This window comes from Orbicella faveolata, unplaced genomic scaffold (genome assembly GCF_042242905.1).
Source record: "Orbicella faveolata isolate gen_17 unplaced genomic scaffold, um_ofav_v1 contig_12, whole genome shotgun sequence".
Classification (NCBI taxonomy): domain Eukaryota; kingdom Metazoa; phylum Cnidaria; class Anthozoa; order Scleractinia; family Merulinidae; genus Orbicella; species Orbicella faveolata.
Genome location: NW_028301539.1, coordinates 18,176,117 through 18,200,328, shown reverse-complemented (window position 1 = coordinate 18,200,328; position 24,212 = coordinate 18,176,117). Strand labels below are relative to the sequence as shown.

The 24,212-nt window shown below is 45.6% G+C and overlaps 4 protein-coding genes and 3 pseudogenes across 4 annotated transcripts; 2 read left to right on the top strand and 5 right to left on the bottom strand.

Annotated features, from left to right (window-relative positions):
- LOC149116946 (uncharacterized) lies at positions 1-1,690 on the top strand. Its single transcript, XM_089282642.1, has one exon. The coding sequence runs from the start codon at positions 39-41 to the stop codon at positions 1,506-1,508; it is 1,470 nt and encodes a 489-aa protein (XP_089138768.1). The 5' UTR covers positions 1-38; the 3' UTR covers positions 1,509-1,690.
- Positions 1,691-3,496: 1,806 nt separating this feature from the next.
- Positions 3,497-4,098, bottom strand: LOC149116945 (uncharacterized). Its single transcript, XM_089282649.1, has one exon. The coding sequence runs from the start codon at positions 4,015-4,017 to the stop codon at positions 3,535-3,537; it is 483 nt and encodes a 160-aa protein (XP_089138775.1). The 5' UTR covers positions 4,018-4,098; the 3' UTR covers positions 3,497-3,534.
- On the bottom strand, positions 4,077-4,725 carry LOC149116944 (uncharacterized). Its single transcript, XM_089282647.1, has one exon. It carries the CDS (start codon positions 4,695-4,697, stop codon positions 4,116-4,118), a length of 582 nt encoding a protein of 193 aa, XP_089138773.1. The 5' UTR covers positions 4,698-4,725; the 3' UTR covers positions 4,077-4,115.
- Positions 4,726-5,334: 609 nt separating this feature from the next.
- LOC149116943 (uncharacterized) lies at positions 5,335-6,584 on the bottom strand (annotated as a pseudogene).
- A 228-nt stretch (positions 6,585-6,812) lies between these two features.
- Positions 6,813-8,038, top strand: LOC149116942 (uncharacterized; annotated as a pseudogene).
- A 113-nt stretch (positions 8,039-8,151) lies between these two features.
- On the bottom strand, positions 8,152-9,437 carry LOC149116941 (uncharacterized; annotated as a pseudogene).
- A 4,826-nt stretch (positions 9,438-14,263) lies between these two features.
- On the bottom strand, positions 14,264-15,741 carry LOC149116940 (uncharacterized). Its single transcript, XM_089282652.1, has 2 exons — positions 15,219-15,741; positions 14,264-14,977 (listed from the first exon to the last, which is right to left on the bottom strand). The coding sequence occupies exons 1-2, from the start codon at positions 15,739-15,741 to the stop codon at positions 14,721-14,723; spliced, it is 780 nt and encodes a 259-aa protein (XP_089138778.1). The 3' UTR covers positions 14,264-14,720.
- Positions 15,742-24,212: the final 8,471 nt, after the last annotated feature.

Sequence of the window (24,212 nt, the reverse complement as noted above, 5' to 3'; positions counted from 1 at the left end):
ATCTCGATGTGGCGCCCGGCCTTGAGGCTCTGGAAAAGATGAGAAACTTTTACACCGAAAAGGGAATCGACATTTTGAAAGACGCTGTGAGCATCCCAGGCGTGAGTTTCCACTACTTGCTCCGGGGAGCGGTTGAGCGGGGCGCAGATCTTTACAGCCCGGGCAAAGAAGCGTATGAGATGCTGAAAGAAGCTATTGTCGGGGGGCCGAGCCTGGTTTTCACAAGGTATCACGAAGCTGGTGTCACGAGGATAAGGTCTTATCGAATATCAGAACCGCGTCTTTGCAAAAAAATCGTTGGTTATGACGCCAACGCCCTCTATCTTTCGACCATGCTCAGAGAAATGCCTTGCGGGAAGGAAAGGGTCGTGCACTTCGACGACGACTTCCAAGCGGAGGCGGCTCCTGTACTAACGCACAGGCTCAAAGAAAGGAATTGGTTCGGATTCGCCGAAGTCGACATCGAGATTCCAGAGCGCTTGCGGCCAAAGTTTGAGGAGATGTGTCCTTTCTTCTACAACAAACGGGTTCCTGCCGAAGCTGTGCCGAAACATATGGAGGAGTACTTGGCAAGAACAGGCAGACAGCGCGGAGACGGGAGAAAGCTTGTGGGGGCGCTGTCCGTAGAACGGATGCTGGTGTACGCCCCTCTGCTGTTGTGGTACGTGAACCACGGGGCGGTTGTCACGAAGGTTTACAGAACAATCGACTACCAACCGGCCCAGATCTTCCCCTTGTTCGTGGAGCAGGTGACGGAGGCGCGCCGGACAGGAGACGCGGACAAAAGCAAGGCGCTGCTCGCCGAAGTGTTCAAACTGCTGGGAAACAGCGCGTACGGGAAGCTGATTGAAGCTTTGGAGCGGCAAACAAACGTGATATACACGAAAGACGAAAAGGTTGTCGACAGAGCGCTGCGGAGCGCGTATTTCGAAGACCTCGACGAGATCGGGCAGGCCTACGAGCTGGAAAGCCGTAAGCCTCGGATTACAATCAGACGGCCGTTCCAGATTGGAATTGCTGTCTATCAGCTGGCGAAGCGGCGGATGCTGGAATTCTACTACGACTTTCTCGACAAGTATGTCGACAGAAGAGATTTCGAGCTCATCCAGATGGACACGGACAACAACTACATTGCAATCTCCGGCGAGCGGCTCGAGGACATTGTCCGGCCAGAGTTGAAGGTAGAATTCGAGGCAGAAAAGCATAAGTGGCTGTCATGGGACAAGTGGAGCAGCAGAACCCCGGGCCTATTCAAGCTTGAGTTCGACGCTGGAAAAAGAGAAGTTCAGCACAAAGGGGATGTCGAAAACGCAGAACGAGCTGACATGGCAGCGGTTCGAGGAAGCGCTGAAAACAGCAAAGATATGGCGACCAACAGAGGTTTCAGGATACGGGACGGGCAGATGGTCACTTACGAGCAGCAGAAGCTGGAGCTGAGCGCTTATTACGACAAGCGGTGGGTGCTGCCTGATGGGATACACACCGAACCGATCGAATTTCACATTTAGTTCACGTCAGCCGGAGGAAGAGTAGTGTTTGGAGGGACAACGAGCAGTTCTTCACGAACGAAGCCGCGCTTGGGCCCGTCGCGCAAATAGTAGAGAACGGGTTGATCCGGTTTGGTGAAAGATCTTTCAATGTTATAAACTTTTAAAGAGCAGATTGGGTCTGTGGCTCTTTTTACCCCACCTTCAAGCTCGCCGGGCTGGTAGAGATAACGAACTTGGGCAAGAGAGGGGAGTATTTTTTCGTTTTTCCCAACAGGCCTTGAATAAGGTGTCGACGGCCTTGCATAAACAGATTTTTCTTTGATGGCAACGGCGGGTTTCTTGCCGATAAGGCTTGTGACCTCGTTGTTCAAAGCCGAAACAACTTTTCACCCAGGCAGTGGACCGCTGGCCCTCAGGGAGTCGCATTTCTACGGCGTACTGGTGGCCGAACAAGCGCTCAGCCAGGGTGCGGTTGAAACGTTCGACAATGGCCTGGTCGCGGTGAATGTCAACGCACCCGCGCCGGATATGTGTTTTGTGCTTGTCCATCTCTTTTGTGACAGCGCCCATGAATTCGCGCCCGGGGTCAACCCGCAGCATTTCAGGCCATTTCAGGCGAGCGCTTGTAAATCTTCTGAAAAGCCTGGGCGACCTCATCAGAATTTTTCGAAGTCAGGGGTTCGGCCTCTTTGTAGCGGCTGGCCACGTCGACAACGGTCAGCGCGTATTTGAAAACTTTGCGGCCACGAGGGAGCTTGTCGTGCGGCAGAAAAAGAAGGTCCGCCTGATGGACCTTATTGGGTGTGGGAACGTCGAATTTCGGCCGAGGAATTTGCTTCGGCGCGGGAAGGAATATCTGCCAGAGTGCTTGCCTGATCAGCCACTTTTTTGCTGTTTCTTCAGGTACCTTGGCGGCCTCGGCTAATTTTTTTATCGCGGTGATACCTTTCCAGTAGCCCCTGGGGCCGTAGTATATCTTTGCGAGTTTGGCGTCCATATAAGTAAGGCGTAAAAAAGTTTAAAGGAACCGGAAGGCGGCGTAGCCCAGAGCGAGAGCGCCGGCGCCTACGAACATGAGTTCACCCTTTTTCTGCTGCTCGCTTGGCTGATAGAAATCTGAGAACTTGGGCTCCTTGGGGGGTATCATTCGTTCGTCAGGATGCGCCTGGTTGTAGAGTTTGAAGGCATAGTCGGTGTTGGTGAAGTTCTGCTTGGCCTGCTCCTTTACTTGCGCGTTGGTCGCAATCCAGTCGAGAAGTTTGGTGCGGTCGCGCGTGTATTTGGCGTAAGCCGCTCGGTACGCCTCGAGAGCTTTGTCATGGCGCTTTTTTTTTTCAAGTGCGGCTTTGTCGCCCCCGGCAAGCGCCCTCGCCAGATAATTGCCTCCGATAAAAGCCGTGGCGTTCAACACAGCCCCACCAACCATAATCGCGATGTTCGCCATGGTTATATATTATCGGAAGCTTTTTGCAAATCATTGATTTCAGACGCTGGTGGGAAGGATTTTTTGGTCCTCGAGGTACTGTTTGAGCGCAATGCTACCCGCCATGGCGGCGGTGAACCTCACGTAATTCATCGCGCTGCTGCTGGGATCAGAAGTGAACTTCTCTTTCACAACCTTTTTTGCGGCCCAGCCGATGCCCGCGGCTAATCCCGTGAGAGTTGCGGCCTCAATGACAGTCTTGACAAGCTTGTTGTCGGACATGGCGCGTTTGATATAAGTAAAGAACGAAAGTTTAAAATAAATTAATCTGTCTTTTTTTCCGCTTCCTCTTCTTCTTCTTCTACTTCTTCTCTTCTTCTTAGTATTTCTCCTATTCTTCTTCTTACTTCTTTTTCTATTTTTCTTTGTCTTTTTTCTTCTTCTCCGTCCTTATTGTCAAAAGCTGCATTCAAAAATTTGAATGTTGCACGAAGAACATTTCTGTTTAAGTCGAGCAACACATACGTGACACCAAAAGTGGTGGCGAAAGTGAATATCTTCTGTTGAACGTTAAGTCCTGACATCGTGATATACTTTACACTCAAAAGTTTAAATCATTTTTTAAAATCCTTTTGGCTGTGTCGCGCGAGCGGGTTCTGGCTCAACGCGCGCGGGCTCAGGTGTGGGCTCAGGCGTTTTTTTGTCGAATGCGGCCTTGGCCATAACCTTGAGCTCTTCCCGTTTGTAATAAATCCCGACCAGTGAAACGACTATGCTGGCAACAGCAAGGCCTTGGGTGGTGCTGAGGCCGCTATTTTTTTCTCCGCTGCTCTTTGAGCTTTCGCCTTCTGTAGTCGGGGCTGGCTCAGGAGCAGCTATGGCGGCTTTGGCCTTGTTTTCCGCGAGATAAGCCTCGGCCGCTTTCTTCTGTTGTTCCCGTGCCAGCCGCGTTCTTTCAGCAACCATTTTTCCAGCAGCCACACGCTTTGGATTTTTTACGCGCTGCGTGGTTGCAGTCGGAGTTGTCGCTTGCTGTGTGATATCGCCGGCAGGTGATGTCTGGGTCTCGACCTGAGGTGCGCTCTCGGATTGGTCGGTAGACATTCTGAAACAAAGGTGTATTCTAAGCAAATGAAAAAAGTTTAATTAATAAAATGTTTTTGTCAGCAAGCCCTCAGCAGTTGTTGATGATTGGTGACCAGTCATTTTGCAGTTGCTGAGCCGGGTACTTCATCAACGCCCTCAAGCGGATAGCCGTATTCATCACGAGAAGGGTGGCTCTGCTCCGACAACTGTGGACTAAAATCAACATGTTTAGTGGTGATGAACACCGCGTTGGCCGCAGCAAGAAACCGGCCGCACTTCAAAGCAAGGTTGCCGGCCAGATTGGAGAGTTCTTTGTTTAAGATGTAGTCGTTTCTCAGTTCTTTTTGGTAAGCGTCGATGTCTTTGATGTTAACAGCCATTCCGACCGCTTTGGTTACAAGAAAAATAAAGCTGTCGATCAGGCTTTCTGTTGTCTTTGAGCCCACGTACGTCTCGTAGCGTTTGGTGAATTTCTCGACCTCTTTGTCGCTCAGGCGCTTCACCTGCTCGTGGGTCAGCTGCACTCCGATGGCCTCTTTGGCTTTGCCTGTGGACACCAGTACGGCCAGCTGCTCGCGAAGAGTAGGAATGTCAGGTCCGGGGGCGGTTGGAACAAGGCCATCTGCTGGACCACTCGACGGCTCGGGCTCGGTTTGAAGAAGGTTCATAACTTCTACTAACGCGGCCTCTTCACCCATTGTGCAAGGCTATATACAAATTATTTTTTTTATTCAAAACAACTCTACCCCGTAGGGGTGGCGAAGCGAGAACACAAGATAAGAGAACTTTCGCTCTTTCAGCTTTGAAACCAGACCTTTGTACTCATCCGGAGAGAGTTCTCCAGCGTAATCATCAAAGATGGCTTTCGTTGTCCTGGCCGAGGGGGTGTAAAAGAGGACGATCGCCGCCACGTTCTCCCGGAAGGAAGGTGTTATGCCGGTCATCTTCTGAGTCAGCACCCAAACGCTGATGCCCATATGTCGAGCAGAAAAGGCAAGATTCACCAGCTCGCCAGTGCGCCCTTTCACATCTTTGGAGGCTGCGCAGTCATCTAGAATTATGAGCGTGTTGGCGCCCACGAAAAGCCATCTCACGATCTTCAACCACTTTTCCACGTCGTGCTGCTCGCATACTATCACATCCATTCTTGGATCATTTTCGCCAAGCCGGTGGTAGGTCTTGTTGTGCGCGAATGTCGGGCAGATGAGCACGATGTAGTCGAACTTGAAGCGGAAAGGGCCGTAGATCTGGTCAACAACAAACCTTGATTTGCCTGAATTCGTCGGCCCCACAATGAGAGCGTTGAAGGTTATCTTGCTTGGGTCCATGTTCATATTAAAACTGTACAGATTCTAGCTGTCTGTCCATAACGTTGAACTGGGAGTCGGAGATTACGAATACATGGCATTTCACGTCGCCTGAGCCTTCGGCTTTCCGCTCAATTTCCAGCTGGACCCCGTCTGTACTGTTCACAATGCGGGTGCCGCTGCCGTGCATCGACTGGTCCGCCATGGAGCGCATGTCAATCATAAGCCCGAAATTATCACCGTTGTAAAACTTTGTCCCATTCATGTGCTCGGTTTTATTTTTTCTTTCACAAAGAAGCGGTGTGCCTCTTCCCACATGTCCTGGCCTTCGATGCCGTCGTTGAAAAGCATGTTGGGCGAGCCGTTGACCGTGACGCTGACTTTCGTCAGATTCGGGAAGATGAATTTTTCTGAATCTCTGTCGCCCGCAGTATACGGCTCTACAAACAGGAGGAGGAGGGCTTTTAGTGACCTTCTTTGGGCGTTGACTTTGACGTTGATCCTCGTGTCAGTGCTCTTTCTCAAAGACACCTCTTTGTCATGCATCACGTGGTCGTAAGCGAACTCTTTGGCGCTGGTGTAAACGCTTTGTGCCTCGTTCGCCAGAGTCTTGCTGCGGATCATTTCGTACTCGAGCTGGATGTTGGTCAGCTTGTATTTCAGCTGGGTTGTGTCGGAGCCCCTGACCACATGTTTAGCTTCAGCAAGTTTGACTTCGAACGTGAGGTCGTTGTAAAGGGCCTGGGGGTAGAAAACACCGTGGTTGGTTAAAATCTGGTGGTCAAGCCTGATCCGGTACTTGCTTCCGTATACCTCGTTGAGCTTGTTTTCAGCGTCGACGCCCGAGGTTTTCTTGTCTCCCGCGCCTCAGCGGATCTTGCATTGATCCTCGCTCTGAATCCCTTCGAGAATCATGCCGTCTCGCTTTTCCTGCGAAAGGAAAAGGTCTTCGAAAGTTTTGTAGATGTCATAGCCAACCGTGTCTTGCAGGATAGTGTCTGCAAACTTCACGACCAGCCTGTCAACGAGCGCCCGCGTGACGTTCTGAACAAGGAAGTTGTTGGCGTGCCCTCCAGAAATGTCGATGTCAAAGCGAAGCGCTAGCGAGCCCGGCACCAGAACCTCGTTCTCGTTAAGCTTGGGCACGGAAACATACAGCTTATCCCCGGGGTTGGCTTCGGAGCGGATAAAGGTGATTCGCTTGACCGCGCGCTCGGCCTTCATGGCGTTTAATGTCTTTTCGTTGTGCGTTGGGCGAAGGTTCTCTGGCGCTGACATTGTATATTATATCCCGGCGATTATTTTCTAATTTAAAAAATAACACGCTTGAAATATATCACTATGGCGGAAGACAAAGGTACAACCTTTGAAAACCCTACTTATGACCCACACGGTTTGGATGATGATGAAGAACAAGAGGTTTACACAACCCAACCTTTTGACCCCGTCGGTGCATCCACTCCCTACCAACCTGGCACCCCCTACCGTGTGGGTGAACAAACGGAAATGCATACTATGCAGCCGAGCAGTCCGGCCTGCCTGACACTTCGTATGCCGAGACATCATTTATTATTGGAGAAGATATCCCTTTGCTTTAACCAGATTTGGAACGGCAAGGTGTCATAGACCGGTTAAAAAGAGTGTTTACCCGGTTTACAGAAAATAGTTTTGCAATTATGAAAGGCACCAGAGGAAAAAACAAGGGTAAAATTGTTGCAATAGGTAGGGATGGAGGTGAGTACAAGATTATGAAAGAAGACGGGACAGACTTCATGAAAAGTTTTACAGACGCGTTTAGACAAACTTGGGCCTAGAGCTGGAGATGTCATTGTAGAAGACCGGGATACTATCAGAGAAATGAAACAAAGGGGAAAAGAGGCAGAGATCCAACTACAACAGGCGGAAACACTCGCTTCGCAAAGAGAAGAAGAAAAGAAAGAAGTGGAAGTTCTGAGACGTAAAATCGAGCAAACTAATGCTCAGATTGATGCCATTCAGGATGAACAAGTTTCGAATCTTGAAAGTGAAGCAGAGCTTCGTAGGCTGAAAGAACTGAAAAAGAACTATCAAAGCGATCTTGAAAACAAGAAAAAAGAATTGGACTTGCTTACAAAAAAAGCAAGAAACATAGAAAAAGAACAAGAAAAGGTTGACAGACTCAGGGCCAGCATCGCAGCAAAAGAAAGTGAAACAAACGCCATGGAAGAAAGGCTCAACCAAACAAAACCTTTAGACGACCTGAAAGAGCAGGAAAGCGAGCTGCAGCGCCAAAACCAGGAAGACCAGGCGATCATCCAAGATGAGAATGCCTCGCCCTCCGAAAAAGAAGCCGCAGAAGGCAGAGTGGCAGAAAGAAATGAGGAGATCGCGCGTTTGCAAACTCAGATTGCGGAAAGGGAAAGGGGCGGCCTCTCTTGGAAAGGATCAAAGCGATCTTCAAAAAAAATGGCCTGACATTGACCGCTATTCTTATCGTCGCGGGGGTTACAATAGGGTGTGTCATCGGAGCCCTCACCAGAGGTTTGAAAGCCACCGGCAAAGCTTTGGGAAATAGCCTCAAAGATATTGCCGCGAAACTTGGTTCTCTGCTGCCCGGGCTGATTGGCTCGATTGTGAGCTTCCTTTTCAAAGCTGCGGGCCAAGCCATCGGGTTTCTGGCCGAGCACACCTGGCTGCTTATTCTTGCCGTGGTGGCATCTTTGTTCGAACAATATTTTAAGAAGCAGCGTTAACTTTACCGCCAAGCCATGAACAGCAAGGCCGATAATCCAACTACACCGATAATTACCGCTGTTTTGTTTATTTCGTGTTGCGGTGTTTTATCTGGAGCCGTGGGCTCTATTTTTTATGCCGTTGGCTGCGCTTGCTGAGTTTCGGTCGAAGCTGATTTCCTTGATTCGGCTGTTGCGACTTTGTGTATCGGGTTGGACGGATGGCTGTTGGGAGGGTTAATTTTTGACGGGCCGCCTGCCATTAGTTTGAGCGCAGCTTTTTTTGTCCCCGGGTTTACCTCGTTGTTCACCCCAAGTTTATCCCGGAGACCGCCTGTTTCAGCTTGTTGTTGTAACCGATTGTGCTTTTGGTGTTGATTATCATTTGCGCGGGCATAAGCCAGGCCATTGGGGCTACAGTAAGATTGAGCCTGACCTTCGCTTGATCCACCGCGAGCTGGTACCTTTGCACGCTCGCGGCCAAGTCGGGCTGTCTGATCGCGTCTTCCATCAGCACCAGGAACTCGCTTTGCGCTTCTTTCGCCCTGCCACCAGAACCGAGAATGCTGCTGCGGACGTTGACTTGTGCACCCAGAACGCAGTAAACGAAAGCTTCAATTGACTGGTTTATTCTTGCCAGGCCTGCCTAGGTCAAGCCATTCGCGGTGTTGGGTGCAAACCAGTCGAACTGCCGATCTCCAAAAAGATCAGGCCGTATAAACTCAATAAGGTTCCCCTTAATCAGTTTTCCACCATCGTCGCTAAACTTGTTCCACCCAGGATACTTATAATCTGTTTTTGTTGGCGATTCCCCCCAAGGCTTAACATACAACACCCCCAAACCACTATTTGCACCCGAAGTAAACTTAAAGTCGCTTGAGGGGTCTATGCCGAACTCGCCGCATATCCTTTTGGACGAAGCAACGTCATGATGATTATTCATTTGGTTGAAAGTCGGCTCTTCGGGCAAAGCGCTTATGCTCTGAATTCCTCCTAGCTGGTACAAAATGCGCCTGACCGTGAAATACACGTGGAAGATATAAAAAGCTATTATCAGCGGGGGGAGATTCATCGCGCTGTCAAAGATTTCGCGAGAAACTCCACATCCCTGTGTCGCGCAGAAAACCGCGAAGTTGAGCTGTTGCGGCCAATATTTCATGTCAGGCCCTCCTAACCAGTGCTTTGATTCGGTTCCAAAAGTGTGCCTGAGTTTGGTTTTTTGGAATATTTCTCTGAATTTTGTCGTGAAATATTGGTCAGGCGTGACGTAGATTTTGATTTCGGCGTTGAATATTTTCTTCAAGCTTGACGCTTTGCCGTCGAAAGGTACCGCAGGGATTGGCAAGGAAACTTTTGAACCAAGTGGCGACAATTGATAAGGAAAACCCCCGCTGTCTCCCAAACCAAGCGTTTCTTTCATTTCGGCGCTCCAATATTTTCTGTCTGAACCGAAGACGCTTTGAAACGAGCCTTCGCTTTCTTTGAAAAACACCTCCGCGGTTACGTTTTTTTTTACGGTCGATCATTTCTTATGAAATGAACCTGCTTTTGTCCGCTTTTGGAAAGCGGTTTAAAAAGTTTGTCCACGCCTTTTTCTTCGCGGCATCTTCTTTTTTCAAAAACTTGGGATCATCAAACCCGGGATCTTGCTCGATATCGTTCCACCGATTCGGCATTGTATTTGAACATAATTATTGTTTGTTAAATATAAAAATGGTTGTTCTCACTATTGTCGCACAACAGAACGGCGAGACTATCTATTTTGAAGAGCCGATACCGAGAGTTCATTTCATGAAACTTATTTCTTGTAGTTTGTACAACAGCTGGGACACTTTGAAAAGAGAAGGTTCGGCCACCTTGGGGGCTAAAGACAAAGATAAAGCTGTATCAGTCGGTAAACTAAAGCCTGGGCATTATAGTTTAGAAAGATTGGAAAAAGAAATAAACGATCTGTTCGAAAAATATCAATATAAAGAGTTGAAAACAGCAATAAACCAACCTCTTGGCCAGCTTGTAATCAGAAATTTTGGGTCTGGGGCAAAACCTATTGAATTTGATCGCGATTTAGCCAATATACTTGGTATTGGGCGAAAGTTTTTGCCTTATAGCTTTGCATTCGTAAAAAGGCCTGGATCTCCAACGACATATTTCATTCATTGCGATTTGATCGACACAGAACGGAATCTGTTCAATGGCAAAAGGTCAGATGTCTTAGCCCTGTTTGATGTGAAAGGGAAGCCTTATGAAAAGGTGAGCTACTATGGTTCTCCGCAACGGGTTTTGCGAGACTGCTCTACAGACGAGTTAATAAATAGCATCACCTTTAGCGTCAAAGATGAAATGGCGAACTCTTTGATTTCAAGGGCCTGCCGCTTCTTTTTGAATTAGAGTTAAATTAAATTTCTATATATACGCAATGTCTTCAGCAAATCTGTTACCTCCAAGCGCGCCGCCTGCCGAGAATGAAAGAAGAATCTATCCAAGCCTTCCAGAAACGACAAATGCCGAGAATTTCCGGCTAACTGGGATAAGTAAAATTGAAAAAGAAATATCTGCTGAGGTTGAGCATTACAGGCTTGTGTTGAAAAAATATAAAAAAGCCCGGAAAGCGCTTCACTACTCCGTGGTTGGCCTTGGCGCCGTCACGGCAGCTCTGTCTTCTGGGGCTGTTGCAACATCACTCACTGGCGTTGGAATTGTTATCGGCGCGCCTGTTGCCGGGATAGCAGCTTTATCTGGCGCAGTTTCCACTGGCCTGTCCGCTGTCAACAAGAAGCTTGAACGCAAAGTTAATAAGCACTCGAGAATCCATTCTCTGGCTATTGCAAAACGTGACTCGATAAACTGCTCTGTCTCACAAGCTCTGAATGACAATCGGGTTTCTGACACAGAGTTTCAACTGATCACACGTGAAATGCAGAAATATCGCCAACTTAAAGAGACTTCACGCTCAAACTTTGCGCAAATACAAACAAATCCAATCCAGCCAGATATTGAACAGCCACAAATTTGAACTAAATTTTGAGCGAAAAAACACAAAACTATCTTTTATACCCCATTCACACCAACTAAACCAGGTTTAATTAAACGAAGTTTCATAAAACTCGGTTTTACAAAACATGTTTAATTGAAGAACTGTTCAAACCAAAGACGCGTTTACGTTCTGCGTAGCCTCATTTTGATGGTAAATGTTGCCAATTAAAATTTGTAAACAAAATGGCGGTCAATGGGTTTGATCGCAGTGTTCTCTCTTCGTTATGGCAGTCACGGCTAAAGGAAACCCGCAAAATTACTCAAAACCAAGAACGGATTGCACAGAGACGACTTCGTCGTTATCTTCGTCGCAGACGTCTCGTTTCCTCCTTGTTTTTTCTGTTTCTCATTCGATATGTTTTCACGCATTTACCTGTTCGTCGTGTCTGGACCAAACCAAGGTCGAAATTGTTTTGGGAAGAGACGTGCCAGGGTTGGAATGAACGAGACTGGGTGGAGAACTTCCGAATGTCCAAAGAAGCATTCAATCGTCTGTGTGTGGAACTTTCCCCACATATTTTGAAAAGGGACACAAACTTTAGAAAAGCCATTGCAGTGCGTCATCGAGTGGCGATAACATTATATTGGCTTGCGGACACTGCACAGTATAGAACGATCGCAAACCTATTTGGTGTTGGGAAATCCACTGATTGTGGTATTGTAAAGCAGGTATGTGAGGTGATTGTGAGAATTCTTCTCCCCAGATATATTTACTTTCCCCGAAGTCGACAGGAGGTACCAGAAAAGATCGATGGCTTTGAAAGTTTCCGCAGGTAGTTGGCGCAGTCGATGGTTGCCATGTCCCCATAATTGGTCCTGAGCAAAGTCCGGATGACTACATTAATCGGAAAGGATTCCGTTCGTTAATCCTTCAAGGCCTAGTGGATTTTGATTATCGTTTTCTAGATATTTGTGGTGGATGGCCGGGTAAAGTGCACGATGCACGCGTTTTTAAAAACTCTCCACTGTTTGCTCTGTGTTGCGCTCGAACTTTCCTCCCGCCCGACATGTCGGTGATGATATCTGGTGTACGAGTTCCTCCTCTGATATTAGGTGACTCAGCTTACGCCCTCAGCGAATGGCTGATGAAACCATACACAGATCGTGGAAATTTGACCCCGGATGAAAGCACTTTCAATATCAAACATAGCACCACGAGAGTGGTGGTTGAAAATGCCTTTGGTCGATTGAAGGGGAGGTTCAGGAGTATCAGTAAGAGACTAGACTTAAATGTTGAAAACTCCTGCAATGTTATTGCCGCTTGCTGTGTCTTACACAATTACTGTGAGAACCTGCATGAGTTCTTCGATGACCAGTGGCTCAATGGTATCAATATTCATGTTGGAGTTTTCCCAGGTGATCCAGACCAAAGGCAGAACATTAATGCCATAGCAATAAGAGATGCTATTAAGAGCTTTTTTTAATACAAGCTGAAAAACTTTATGAAAAATTTCACGCCTATTTTGTGCCAGGTATAATGCACCCCTCAAAAGCAAATAATCTATCACAAAGCTTGCATCTCAAACACACACACAAGTGATGTACATGCTTACTTTTCCCCTTATGTATATAGTGTAAATAGTTATGTGAATATTGTAAGTAAAGATTTTTGTCTGGGCAATCCTCCACCAGGGTCATGTACTGTCCCATTTGTAATTAGGTTTGTTTCATAAAAATCAGGTGTCTGTTCCCAAAATTTGGTACCTTAAAAATATCAACATACATTATACACCTTCAAGGATGTCACAATGCACATATAATAATAACAAGATTTAGCCTTTTTTGGACTGCATCAGCCAGATGGGCTGCTAAGTTCAAACAGGAACTGTAGCTTTTTTAAGTCTGTACGTTATAAATTATCTCAGAAATACCTTTGAAGCCAATGTATAATTATTTGCTTAAGAAGCAGCAGAAAATGAAATTTATACACCCTTTATTGTCACTGATTGTAAAGCTGAAAGCCATTTGATAAATATTAAAATACTTTGTACTTTTCAAGGTGAAATTTGTTTCACTTTTTGTAATCTATTACTGTTATACCATAGGTGACAAATTACTCCTTAATTTTGATGCAAAATATCAGCAGAATTTATAATTTTACATCTAAGATTACACTCTTGATCATATAAAGAAGTGAAAAACACTATGATTGTAATTTGTCATCCCTGATATTAGAAGGTAATCAAATGGTTAATGCACATGAATTTAGTAAATAATTTCACCTGAACTAATAAAATGCCTGTAGATTTAGTTAATTTTACTTGTTATTATTTGATTACACATGTCAATTTGGCCATACCTACTACGTGTTCCCATAGGATAAATTTAAGAACTTTTTAACTTAGGGGTTCAGTTTGGATTACCAAGAGGATCTAATCACTTACCAACATCATTGGCTTCCACTGGCATTAATGTCATTACTTTCATTCAACTTGTTCACCTGATCACTGACAAGTGAAAACTAAGAAAGTTCATATGCCAAAGTTTGTTTAGAACTTTTAAAATAAACCCCAAAGTTCACTATTATACATGTAGTGGTATCACTGAGGCTACGAAATTATTCACACATTGTTCGTACCTCTTTTCAGAAACCAATTTGCAGGACTTTTCCAGGACTCAGATTGATTTTTCCAGAACTCCAAAATTCACATTAACCCAAGATCTCAACACTGCAGACAACTATTTTCTGTTTTGCATTTTTACTTGTTGAGTTTAATAAATTATCAGACCTTTCCAGGACCAGTAGTCTTTTTCCAAGACTTTCCAGTCCTGAAAAATGCCACAGCAAGTATTAATTTCTACATAACAATTATTAATTATCAGAGAAAAAAACAACAAGGAGTCTTGGTTAATCTAGAAAGAGACAATACCAATAACCACTGTTGAGTTTAGGGTACTGTATGTGCACAAGAAATTTATACTTACTGCTACAGCATACATGTATTGTTAAATATGATTTTCACCCCAGCTTGAAGCAAAACAGAAATGTAAGTTCATTCCATAATCATTTTGGATATATTTATTTCGCTCTGTGTTTCCTCAATTTTCCCTTGCATGTTTGATTTCATTATGCCTCATATTCTCAAGCCCAGACACAAGGTAAACATGTCAGATTGAGACCATGCCAGCTATTAATTGAACTTCACGTGACCTCAGAACAATTATAGCTTTATATAACATTTCTCAAGCAATTTAAACACAAAGAGAAAATCATTGCTTGATTAACAAACTTTTATTTATTCAGCTGTCAATTCTTTAATACACACTGGAATAATTTATTTTAAAAAAAGGACCTCAGATTATGTGTCATCAAATCAATTTACTTCGAATTTCCTGATAGCAAAAATATGCTAATATCTCTGAAGAAAATAAATTCATAAAGTTAAAAACTACGAAATACTCATTATAGATAAATTCATCAAAATTGGTCAACAAATGATTTAGGAAATAGACAAGAATAAACAAGTAAAAATGTACAGCATAAAAGCTTACATAAGAAATTTAACCGGCTAACCATCAGAATTAGTACATGTTGCCTGATGATGATCTGATGTTGATATGAAGTTCGACTCCTTAGGCTTTAACACAAATGACGCCGAAAAAATAACTGATAACGGATAGAAGATCTAGCTGAAAGTGACGCAGGCACGAGTACAAAAACGTATTGAATCTACTTTTGAAGTACCTGCGCCAGTTTTAACAGAAACTCCTGATCTTCTTTCCTTCTCTTCTCCTCCCTTTCTTCATCTCTTCTTTCACGTGCCTTCTCTGCCTCCATAAATCTCCTATCAGCTGCTTGCTGATAGGACACAAACGCCTCTAAAGCTTTGTCGACTTTGGCAAATGCGTCACTTGTTGACAACTTTCGTTTTTTTGTGCCACTTTTACATACAGGTACTGGCTTCTCATCCTCCGTTGTTGTTGTTTCTGAAAAGGAACACAACAAATCTTACGCTTAAATGTGGAGATCCAAGTCGGAAATTAGTAATGTTAGCAGCTGCTTTATGTTTTACTTATCTCTTGCAATACATGATTCCATTTGTCTTGGAAGTATATTTGCAAAAATAAACCCATCAACTTTATCGACAGTGCAAGGCGCCCACGTTCCGTTACGTGTGACAATTGTCTAGCCCTCCAATAGGCGATAGTTTTTTTTTTGAAAGCTCACCTGTACATGTCACACGAGCATCTTTTTTTGGTTCCGGGCATTTGCTGGCTTTGTTGTTGTTGTCGCTGCTGCTGTTGCTGCTGCTGGAAGTTAAATTTGGCGCAACATTTTCGACATTTCCTTTGCTTTCTTCTTCACAGACCTGTGTACCATCCCCAATGACAATTTGGGAAGAAGTAACGACACTCTTTGGCTTCGTGCAGGGCTTTCCTGATAAGAATTCATCGACTTCATCGAAGAACGCCGGCTTCTTCTTCGGAGTTCCGTTTCCTGTCTTCCTGCATTCATCTTTGTAGGAACGATACGCGCTTACCAAAGTGTGTATTCCTGTTTTACAGGCGTCTTCGTCCCTGTCCTCGTAGCCCGCCGCCCGTAGAAATGCGCTGATTTCTTGCCATATAGGCTTCTTTCTGGTACAGAACAATAGTTTTGTTTGTATATTTTCGTCCCCCCACCTCTGAAGTAACAACATGGTCTCTCTGTTCTCCCAAACTCTTCCGCGACGTTTTTTAACGGCCGCCATTTTGGATAAAACACGGTTCTAGACATGTTTTGTTAAACGCGCCCGCGATGTGAACGGGCAGTTTAGTAAAACAAGTTTATTAAAACACGATTTAAACATGTTTAAACTTTGGTGTGAACGGGGTATTAGTCTTATAAAAAACAGATGATTGCGTTACACCGCGTTACCTTCACGCGTGACGTTGCGTGACTGGGTTGCGTTACTGTCACGCGCGACGTTGCCTGACAGGTCACACAAAAGGGCAAAAGCCCTGTCGGGGGGTGCTCGTTGGCTGTTCTTGCCTAGCCCCGGCTGGGACTTTTCCCGCCGCTGACAAGGCGGCTGTCGCCCCTTTTACCTCGGGATGAGGTTTGAGGTCCCGAGGGACCTATGAACACCCTCCAGTCTCCACTGGGCCGGGGCGGGTTCATCCGGGGTTGTCACCGTGGACAGTCTCACCCCATACCCCTGACAAGCGCCTGTACGTGCCGTATTAGGAATCAGAGGTGGCCACCCTCACATCCAAAAGCACCTTCATTTGCTCGCTGATAAATAGTATAATTCTTCAAGCTATATACATTGATCCAGTCGCCTCTCCTATCACTTGTGGTGTTGCTTCTCTGTCCTTTGCCTAAATTTCGCAGGTTGTCACACATACGCATGCGCTTTTGGGAGGCGAGATGATGTCATGCTTGAGCTATATTTAGAGGTTGGCTGAATTAATTATATCCCAACAGCACTTCTGAAGGCCAAAATGCTTGTGCTTTTCCACGCTATTTGCTTTATTTTCACGGAACTTTCTACACCCGTTTGGCAGAAAGAGGTCAGACAGATAACATATCAAGTCGTTGAAGCCATGCGAGAAGCAGAGGAAACTTAAACGGGCTCGATTGAGTCCCTTGTTCAAGGAATATCACATGTTACGCGATCGAACGCTGTGATCAAATCTTGCTATTTTCTCGTTTCCTCCTGCTCGCTTCACTTCGGCAGCTTCTGTGGTGAAAAAATAACTTACAGCGCGTTGACTGAGCGTATTTTTTTTTTGTAAATTCTCTTCTGGTTCGTTTTTTCGGCCCAAACAAAAAAATCTTGAGTTGTCCTCCATGTTTTTCAGTACCGCTCGTCCAAGGGCCTGGGGAATATTTGGTTCCAGTCTTCTGAGAAAAATGTCACGCAACTCGCAGATTTCAAAACAAAACTTTTGCTTCCAACGAAGGTTAGTCGCCGCCTTTTTTCGATAACGCTCCCTGCCAAAAAGGAACCACTCGTGCCAATTATAACCATCCTAGGAGCATACTTTTAAAAAATTCTTGTACTCAGGGCTGGCTTCTGTGAGAGGTATTAACTCCATCGGTGGACTTAACGATACTTTATGAAGAGTTCCATCAATTTCGAAACAGGGGAAACAATGTCCCTCGAAAGGGCAGACCATATAATCGAAGCATATTATCATTGGTACAATCTGCTGCCTGTATTGGCAGAAAGGCAGTTTTGAAATATGCTCGTGGACCTTTTCCCAACCCAAATCCGCTCGCTGGCAAAGCTTTATGGTGACATAATCTTTGTAAATTTTCTCGCGAAGCTCTGTAGGGAGGTTTTGAATGGCCTCGGAGAGTTCGCAGCTTTCTTTCCGGCCCCGCATCAGCCACGCACACTTGTTTGTTGCTCGAGGCATCGCGGCTCGGGCGGTATAACAGCGGGCTCGTTTTTTCCAATTGTGCCCCTCCCCTTTGTTGTAAGTAGTATATGGGGAGTCACACAAATACTGTTTCAAAGAGGGACTCAGCATTTCCCCGTTTTACAGCCCCCTGGTTTAACCGAAGCGAGCTTGCGAGCTTCGGTATTAAAGCTGGGGGTTGAAAAACGGGGAAATACTCTTCCCTCTGCGAAACGGTATTTGTGTGACTCCCTATATACTACTAAGTCGTTTGTAAGGCGCCGGTAGTTGTTGACATCTGTTAAGAGGCGTTTGTTCTAGGTCAGTGTACCGGCTTTCCAGAGTCAGTCGTTGAAAATAGTTTGTACTGTAGGTTAAGCACTGAGCAGAGTGCTTAACCTACAGTGTACCGAGACCGCTATACAACGATCTACTGTTAAACTACCGTTACCGACAGAAGACATCATGGACTTACTGAACCTTTGCCTTACATCGACTTACTTTCAGTACAACTGTAAACACTACAAACAGTTGCATGGAACAGCCATGGGGTGGCCTGTTTCTGTCGTTGTCGCAGAAATTGTGATGCAACACGTGGAGGAACGCGCCCTTGCAACTTGCCGACAAACGATACCGCTTTGGTTACGCTACGTTGACGACACCTTTACCGCCGTTCACAAAGACGAAATTGACGATTTTCACGACCATCTAAACGAACAGAACGCCGACATCCAGTTTACTAAAGAGATCGAAGAAAATGGAAAACTTCCTTTTCTAGACTGTTTGGTAAGCCGCGACAACAACGAACTACGAACGACAGTGTACAGAAAACCGACGCATACCGACACTGAATGTGTTCCACCTGCGCTGCTTGCGGCGCATCCTCTCCATCTCCTGGCAGGACCGCATTACGAACAGTGCTGTCTTAGAGAGAGCAGGCATCCCCTCCGTATACACCCTTCTTCGCCAGAGACGTCTGCGGTGGATTGGCCATTGTACATCGAATGGATGAGGACCGCATTCCCAAGCAACTCTTGTACGGTGAACTAGTGCAAGGAAAAAGGCTGGTAGGACGACCGAAGCCCCGTTTCAAGGACGTGGCGAAGAGGGACATGCAGGCCATTGGTCTTCCAATCGATTCGTGGGACAAATTGCACTGAAGCCCTAGGAGAGGGAGAAAAGCTTCTGCACATCACAGTGGATACCAGGAGAGAACGTCAGAAGGCCACGGCCCTTGCTGCACCCACCGATTCCACTTATGTCTGTGGTTCTTGTCACCGCATCTGCCGATCACGAATCGGACTCCAAAGGCATCTCAGAAAATGTTGAATAAAATGTACAATTACTAACACACGCTAAAATTATGGACTAGATTGTCCGATAATGCCAATACAATATACTTGACGAATCATCCTACAACCCGACTTCACACAAAGCTACGACTATAAAGACTTTGACGAGACGAGCGCAACTAGTTTGTGACACACCGGACAGCTTATTTGACGAAAACAGATACCTTGAACGTGTTTTTCACAAAAACAACTACAACGCTGACTTTATTAGACGAAACATTTACCGACCTACTGAAGCTGACGCTACGAACAGGAACCCTACACCTGTTACTACAGTGACCATACCTTACATTAAGGGCACTTCTGAGACCATCTCACGGATCCTGCAGCCCTACAACATCCGTGTAGCCCACAAACCTACAACTTCATTACGACACTTACTGACCAACGTGAGAGACAGAGACGAACCTAACAACAGACAGGGAGCAGTTTACAAGATCAAACGCTCCGACTGCCAGGCTTCCTACATTGGTGAGACTGGCAGAAACCTTAACACGAGACTGACTGAACATAAACGAGCCACGAGAAATGCCGATGCCAACAATCACATTGCTGTACATCATCAACTGACAAACCACAACATTGTTAAGGTTTTTTCGTGTTAAGGTTTTTTGACACTTTAATAAAGTTCTCACTCACTCACTCACACTGACTGGGACTCTGCTCAGTGCTTAACCTACAGTACAAACTATTTTCAACGACTGACTCTGGAAAGCTGGTACACTAACCTAGAACAAACGCCTCTTAACAGATGTCAACAACTACCGGCGCTTTACAAACGACTTATCCATGACGGAAACGAAACCGACAAACGGACTTCTAACAAACCGACTTAACAATACACGGACCAAAAACCGACCTATTTGACTAACAATAGACGGATCGAAACCCACCAATTGTAGTGTTTGTAAGGTACATTTCGGTGCATCATACATAATATACTTAAGTGCGCAATGTAAGTTGGGGAGTTGATTATTAAAGGAGCATGGCGGACTTCTGGATTTGATTCGTGTGTCGTATCCGTTCATTGCAATAATCCAGTTCCATCGGTTGTGGAACGTGACATCTGGCGACGAGGATTGAAGTTGCAACTGCCCAGACCATGGTGTCAATAAAGATAGACGATTTGACGAGTGTAAAACCCTTCGACCCACATGGTGAACCTTCAGGCGTGGGAAGGCGATGGCAGCGTTGGTTGAAAAGTTTCTCGATGTATGCCGACAGCAAAGGCCTGCTCATCGAAGCGGATAAAGCGGATAATAAAATCCAGAGGAGAGCTTTACTCCTTCATTCTGCTGGTGAAGCTGTTCAAGAAATTTTCGAAACGTTGGCTGACACAGGCGAGGCGAAAGATTACGAAAAAGCGGTGAAGGCTTTGAACGATTATTTCATTCCAAAGGTAAATTCGACTTACCAAAATCACCTGTTCCGCAGCATGGAACAACAGGAAGGCGAAACTGTGACTCAGTTCGTGACGCGATTGAGGCAAGTGGTTAAGGACTGTGACTACGGCGAACAAGCCGAAAACCAGATTCGTGATCAAGTCGTGCAGAGATGTAAATCACATGAATTAAGGAAGAAACTACTGGAAAAAGGTGAGAAATTAACCTTAGAGCTGTTACTTTCGACGGCAGCAAATCACGAGCGAGTTCAATCACAGCTGGAGAATATGGAAGGCGGAAAGGATGTGAATTTGGTCCGCGACAAGCAGGAAGATAGAGAAGGAGTCTGTAAAGCGAGCATGCTACAGATGTGGAAAAGTAGGACATTTTGGACGAGACTCTGAATGCCCTGCGAAAGGAAAAACTTGCCATAAGTGTGGAGGAGCTGACCATTTTGGCTCGCAGTGTAGAACCTCCCAAACCTAGACGAGAAGAGAAGACAAAAGGAAAGAAAAAGAAGTCAGTAAGGTATGTGGGAAGTGAAAGAGATGAAGATGAGTATGCATTTACTGTGAATTCCGCTACATCTCCTGAGAAAATAGACGTGACTGTGGGCGGAGTTGTAGTTGCAATGCTGATTGATTCGGGTGCGACCACCAATGTGATTGACAAAAATCTGTGGTCAAAGTTAAAGCAAGACAAGATTAAGTGTGTGTCGAGAAAGAGTGATAAGAAGCTTTATGCGTATGGCAGTGAACAGCCGCTGAACGTTCTAGGAACATTCTCAGCACTGGCAAGAGTAGAAGGGAAAGAAACCGAAACCAAATTTGTTGTTATTAATGGTGAAAGGGCGGCACCGCTTGGAAGAGAAACTGCCATACAGCTAGGCGTGTTGAAATTAGGAACCCGTATCTACACTGTGACATCTAATGAGACGATTATGTCCGATTACAAAGAAATCTTTGAAGGTGTGGGAAAGTTAAAGAATTACCAAGTTAAGTTGCATGTGAATCTGGACGTACCTCCTGTGGCGCAACCAGTCAGGCGCACCCCATTTAGTCTTCGAGACAAGGTTAAAGAAAAGATTGAAGAACTGGTAGCCATGGACATAATTGAACCGGTAGAGGGTCCGACCCCGTGGGTTAGTCTAGTTGTAGTAGTCCCAAAACAGAATGACGAAATACGCCTTTGTGTAGACATGCGAAGGGCTAATGAAGCCATTATCAGAGAACGTTATCCCATACCCACGGTGGACGAAGTGCTCCAAAACCTCAACCAAAGCACAGTGTTCAGTAAACTGGATTTAAAATGGGGTTATCACCAATTAGAACTCCATCCAGATTCCAGAAGTATCACAACGTTCACTACACATTGTGGTCTATACCAGTACAAGCGCCTTATGTTTGGGATAATTTCAGCTCCAGAAGTGTACCAGCATGTTATTCGGCAATCATTACAAGGCTGTGAAGGTGTTGCCAACATCTCAGATGATATCATTATTCATGGGAAGAACACTGAAGAACATGACAGAAGATTGCAGCGAGTTTTGGAGAGGCTGAAAGAGAAGAATCTCACGCTGAATGCAGAGAAGTGCAGGTTCCACATGACCCAGATGGTGTTCATGGGACTGGTGTTAAGCGACAATGGTATTGGCCCTGCCGAAGACAAGGTAAAGGCGATCGTTGATGCAAGAGAACCGCAGAGTGCATCAGAAGTCAGAAGCTTTCTGGGACTGGCAAACTACAATGCCCGTTTCATCTCGGACTTTGCTACGGTCGCAGAGCCATTGCGCAGATTAACCAAAAAGGGTGTCCGTTTCGAGTTTGGAGAAGAGCAGAAGAACGCATTCAGTAAGCTTAAGAGGAGGCTATCAAGTGCAGAAACTCTTGGTCACTTTGATAAAAATGCCAAGACACTAATCATAGCAGACGCAAGCCCGGTAGGCCTCGGTGCGATCCTCATCCAGGAGCAGCAAGGCAGGAAAAGGGTCATTAGTTACGCAAGCAAGAGTCTAAGCGATGTGGAAAAGCGTTATTCGCAAACGGAAAAAGAAGCCTTGGCTGTTGTATGGGCATGTGAACGATTCCATGTGTACCTTAACGGCATAGAATTTGAACTGTACACTGATCACAAACCGTTGGAAACAATCTACTCAAGCAGATCGAGGCCGTGTGCACGAATCGAAAGATGGATCTTGCGATTACAGCCATACAAGTTCCAAGTCAAATACCTACCTGGAGAGCAGAATATTGCCGATCCGTTGTCACGCCTACTGCATGCGAACGAGCAAGCAGAATCTTCATCAGCGCACAAGGTGTCAGATGAATTTGTCCGGTTTGTCGCAGTAACTGCCACTCCTCAAGCAATGACAACACGTGAAATTGAAGAAGCCTCATCACAGGACAGAGAGTTCATGGAATTGCGTCAGCACGTTAAAGACGGAAACTGGAAAGGTGATCAGCACAAGCAGCACATACCAGTATGCGGCGAACTGTGTGTTATTGGCAAGTTAATTCTTCGAGGTACCAGGATTGTCATTCCGAGCAAGTTGAGACCTCGAGTACTGAGCCTTGCCCATGAAGGACATCCAGGAATTGTCAGTATGAAGCAGAGATTGCGATCAAAGGTATGGTGGCCTGGGATTGACAAGGAAGCCGAGAAGTTTTGCAGAACCTGTCATGACTGTCAGCTTGTAAGCAGTCCAGCAAACCCAGAGCCAATCAAGTCAACCCCATTACCAAGTAGCCCATGGCAAGATTTGGCCATAGACCTGTTAGGCCCATTACCATCAGGAGAATCTGTCTTAGTCATCGTTGATTACATCAGCAGGTACTATGAAGTGGAAGTCATGCGTTCGACAACATCAGAGAAAGTCATAGAGTGTTTGGAGAAAATCTTCACCACACATGGACTACCTCAATCACTTCGAAGCGACAACGGTCTACAGTTCAGATCAGAAGTCTTTGAGCGGTATTTGGAGGATAACGGCATAGAACACAAGAAGACCACACCATTGTGGCCATAAGCGAACGGCGAAGTGGAAAGACAAAACAAGTCCCTCCTCAAGAGAATGAAAATAGCTCAAGCTGAGGGAAAAGAATGGAAGAAGGAAGTTCGCAAGTATTTGGTAGCATATAGGTCAACCCCTCATACTACCACAGGTGTGAGTCCAGCAGAACTCTTGTTTGGCAGAAAGATGCGTACTAAACTACCTGAATTGAGAGAGGAGAGCATAGAGAGTGAGATGCGAAACCGAGATGGCGAAATGAAAGCCAAAGCTAAACACTATGCAGACAAGAAGAGGAGTGCCCAGGAGTCAGACCTAGCTCCAGGTGACAAAGTCTTATTAAAACAAGAGCGCAAAAACAAGTTGTCAACACCATTTGCTTCTGAGCCTTATGGTGTTGTAACCAAAACTGGGAACAGTGTTGTCGTTGAATCACCAGAAGGCGTTCAACTTATGCGAAACACAACCCATGTAAAGAAGTACGAGGAAGCATCACAGAATCCGGAGGAAACAACTCCATCGCTTGATGTTGCTGATCCTGTAGAACCGGAAGCAGAACAAGAAAAACTGAGCAGCCCGGTTATGACGAGACCAACAAGGGCCAGGAAACTGCCGGAAAGATTTAAAGACTTTGTTATGACCTGAGCGTCATTGTTAAGGACTCTGTTTTGACTTGAATGCTATTGTTAGAAACTTTGTTATGACTTGATGTCATTATTGACTATTACGGTTCAAAAGAGGAGAATTAATAATTTTTATGGCCAGCCGTTTTGTGAGTTTAAGTCGTACTAGGTTTTTAGTTAACTTTCAATTGTGTTGACATTTCCCTAAGATCATAGTGGTTATACTGAAAAAGGAAGGGATGTAGTGTTTGTAAGGTACATTTCGGTGCATCATACGTAATATACTTAAGCGCGCAATGTAAGTTGGGAAGTTGATTATTAAAGGAGCATGGCGGACTTCTGGATTTGATTCGTGTGTCGTATCCGTTCATTGCAATAATCCAGTTCCATCGGTTGTGGAACGTGACACCAATGACTGATGACAAACTTTACACGAGTCTTTCAGCCAATACCATCTTGGCTATACTGACC

Coding starts and splice junctions, on each gene's coding strand:
- LOC149116946 (XM_089282642.1), top strand. CDS start 39: ATGAGAAACTTTTACACCGAAAAGGGAATCGACATTTTGAAAGACGCT.
- LOC149116945 (XM_089282649.1), bottom strand. CDS start 4,017: ATGTCTACCGACCAATCCGAGAGCGCACCTCAGGTCGAGACCCAGACA.
- LOC149116944 (XM_089282647.1), bottom strand. CDS start 4,697: ATGGGTGAAGAGGCCGCGTTAGTAGAAGTTATGAACCTTCTTCAAACC.
- LOC149116940 (XM_089282652.1), bottom strand. CDS start 15,741: ATGGCGGCCGTTAAAAAACGTCGCGGAAGAGTTTGGGAGAACAGAGAG. Junction 14,978..15,218: donor TGCTCGTGTGACATGTACAG/GTGAGCTTTCAA, acceptor GTTCCTTTTCAG/AAACAACAACAACGGAGGAT.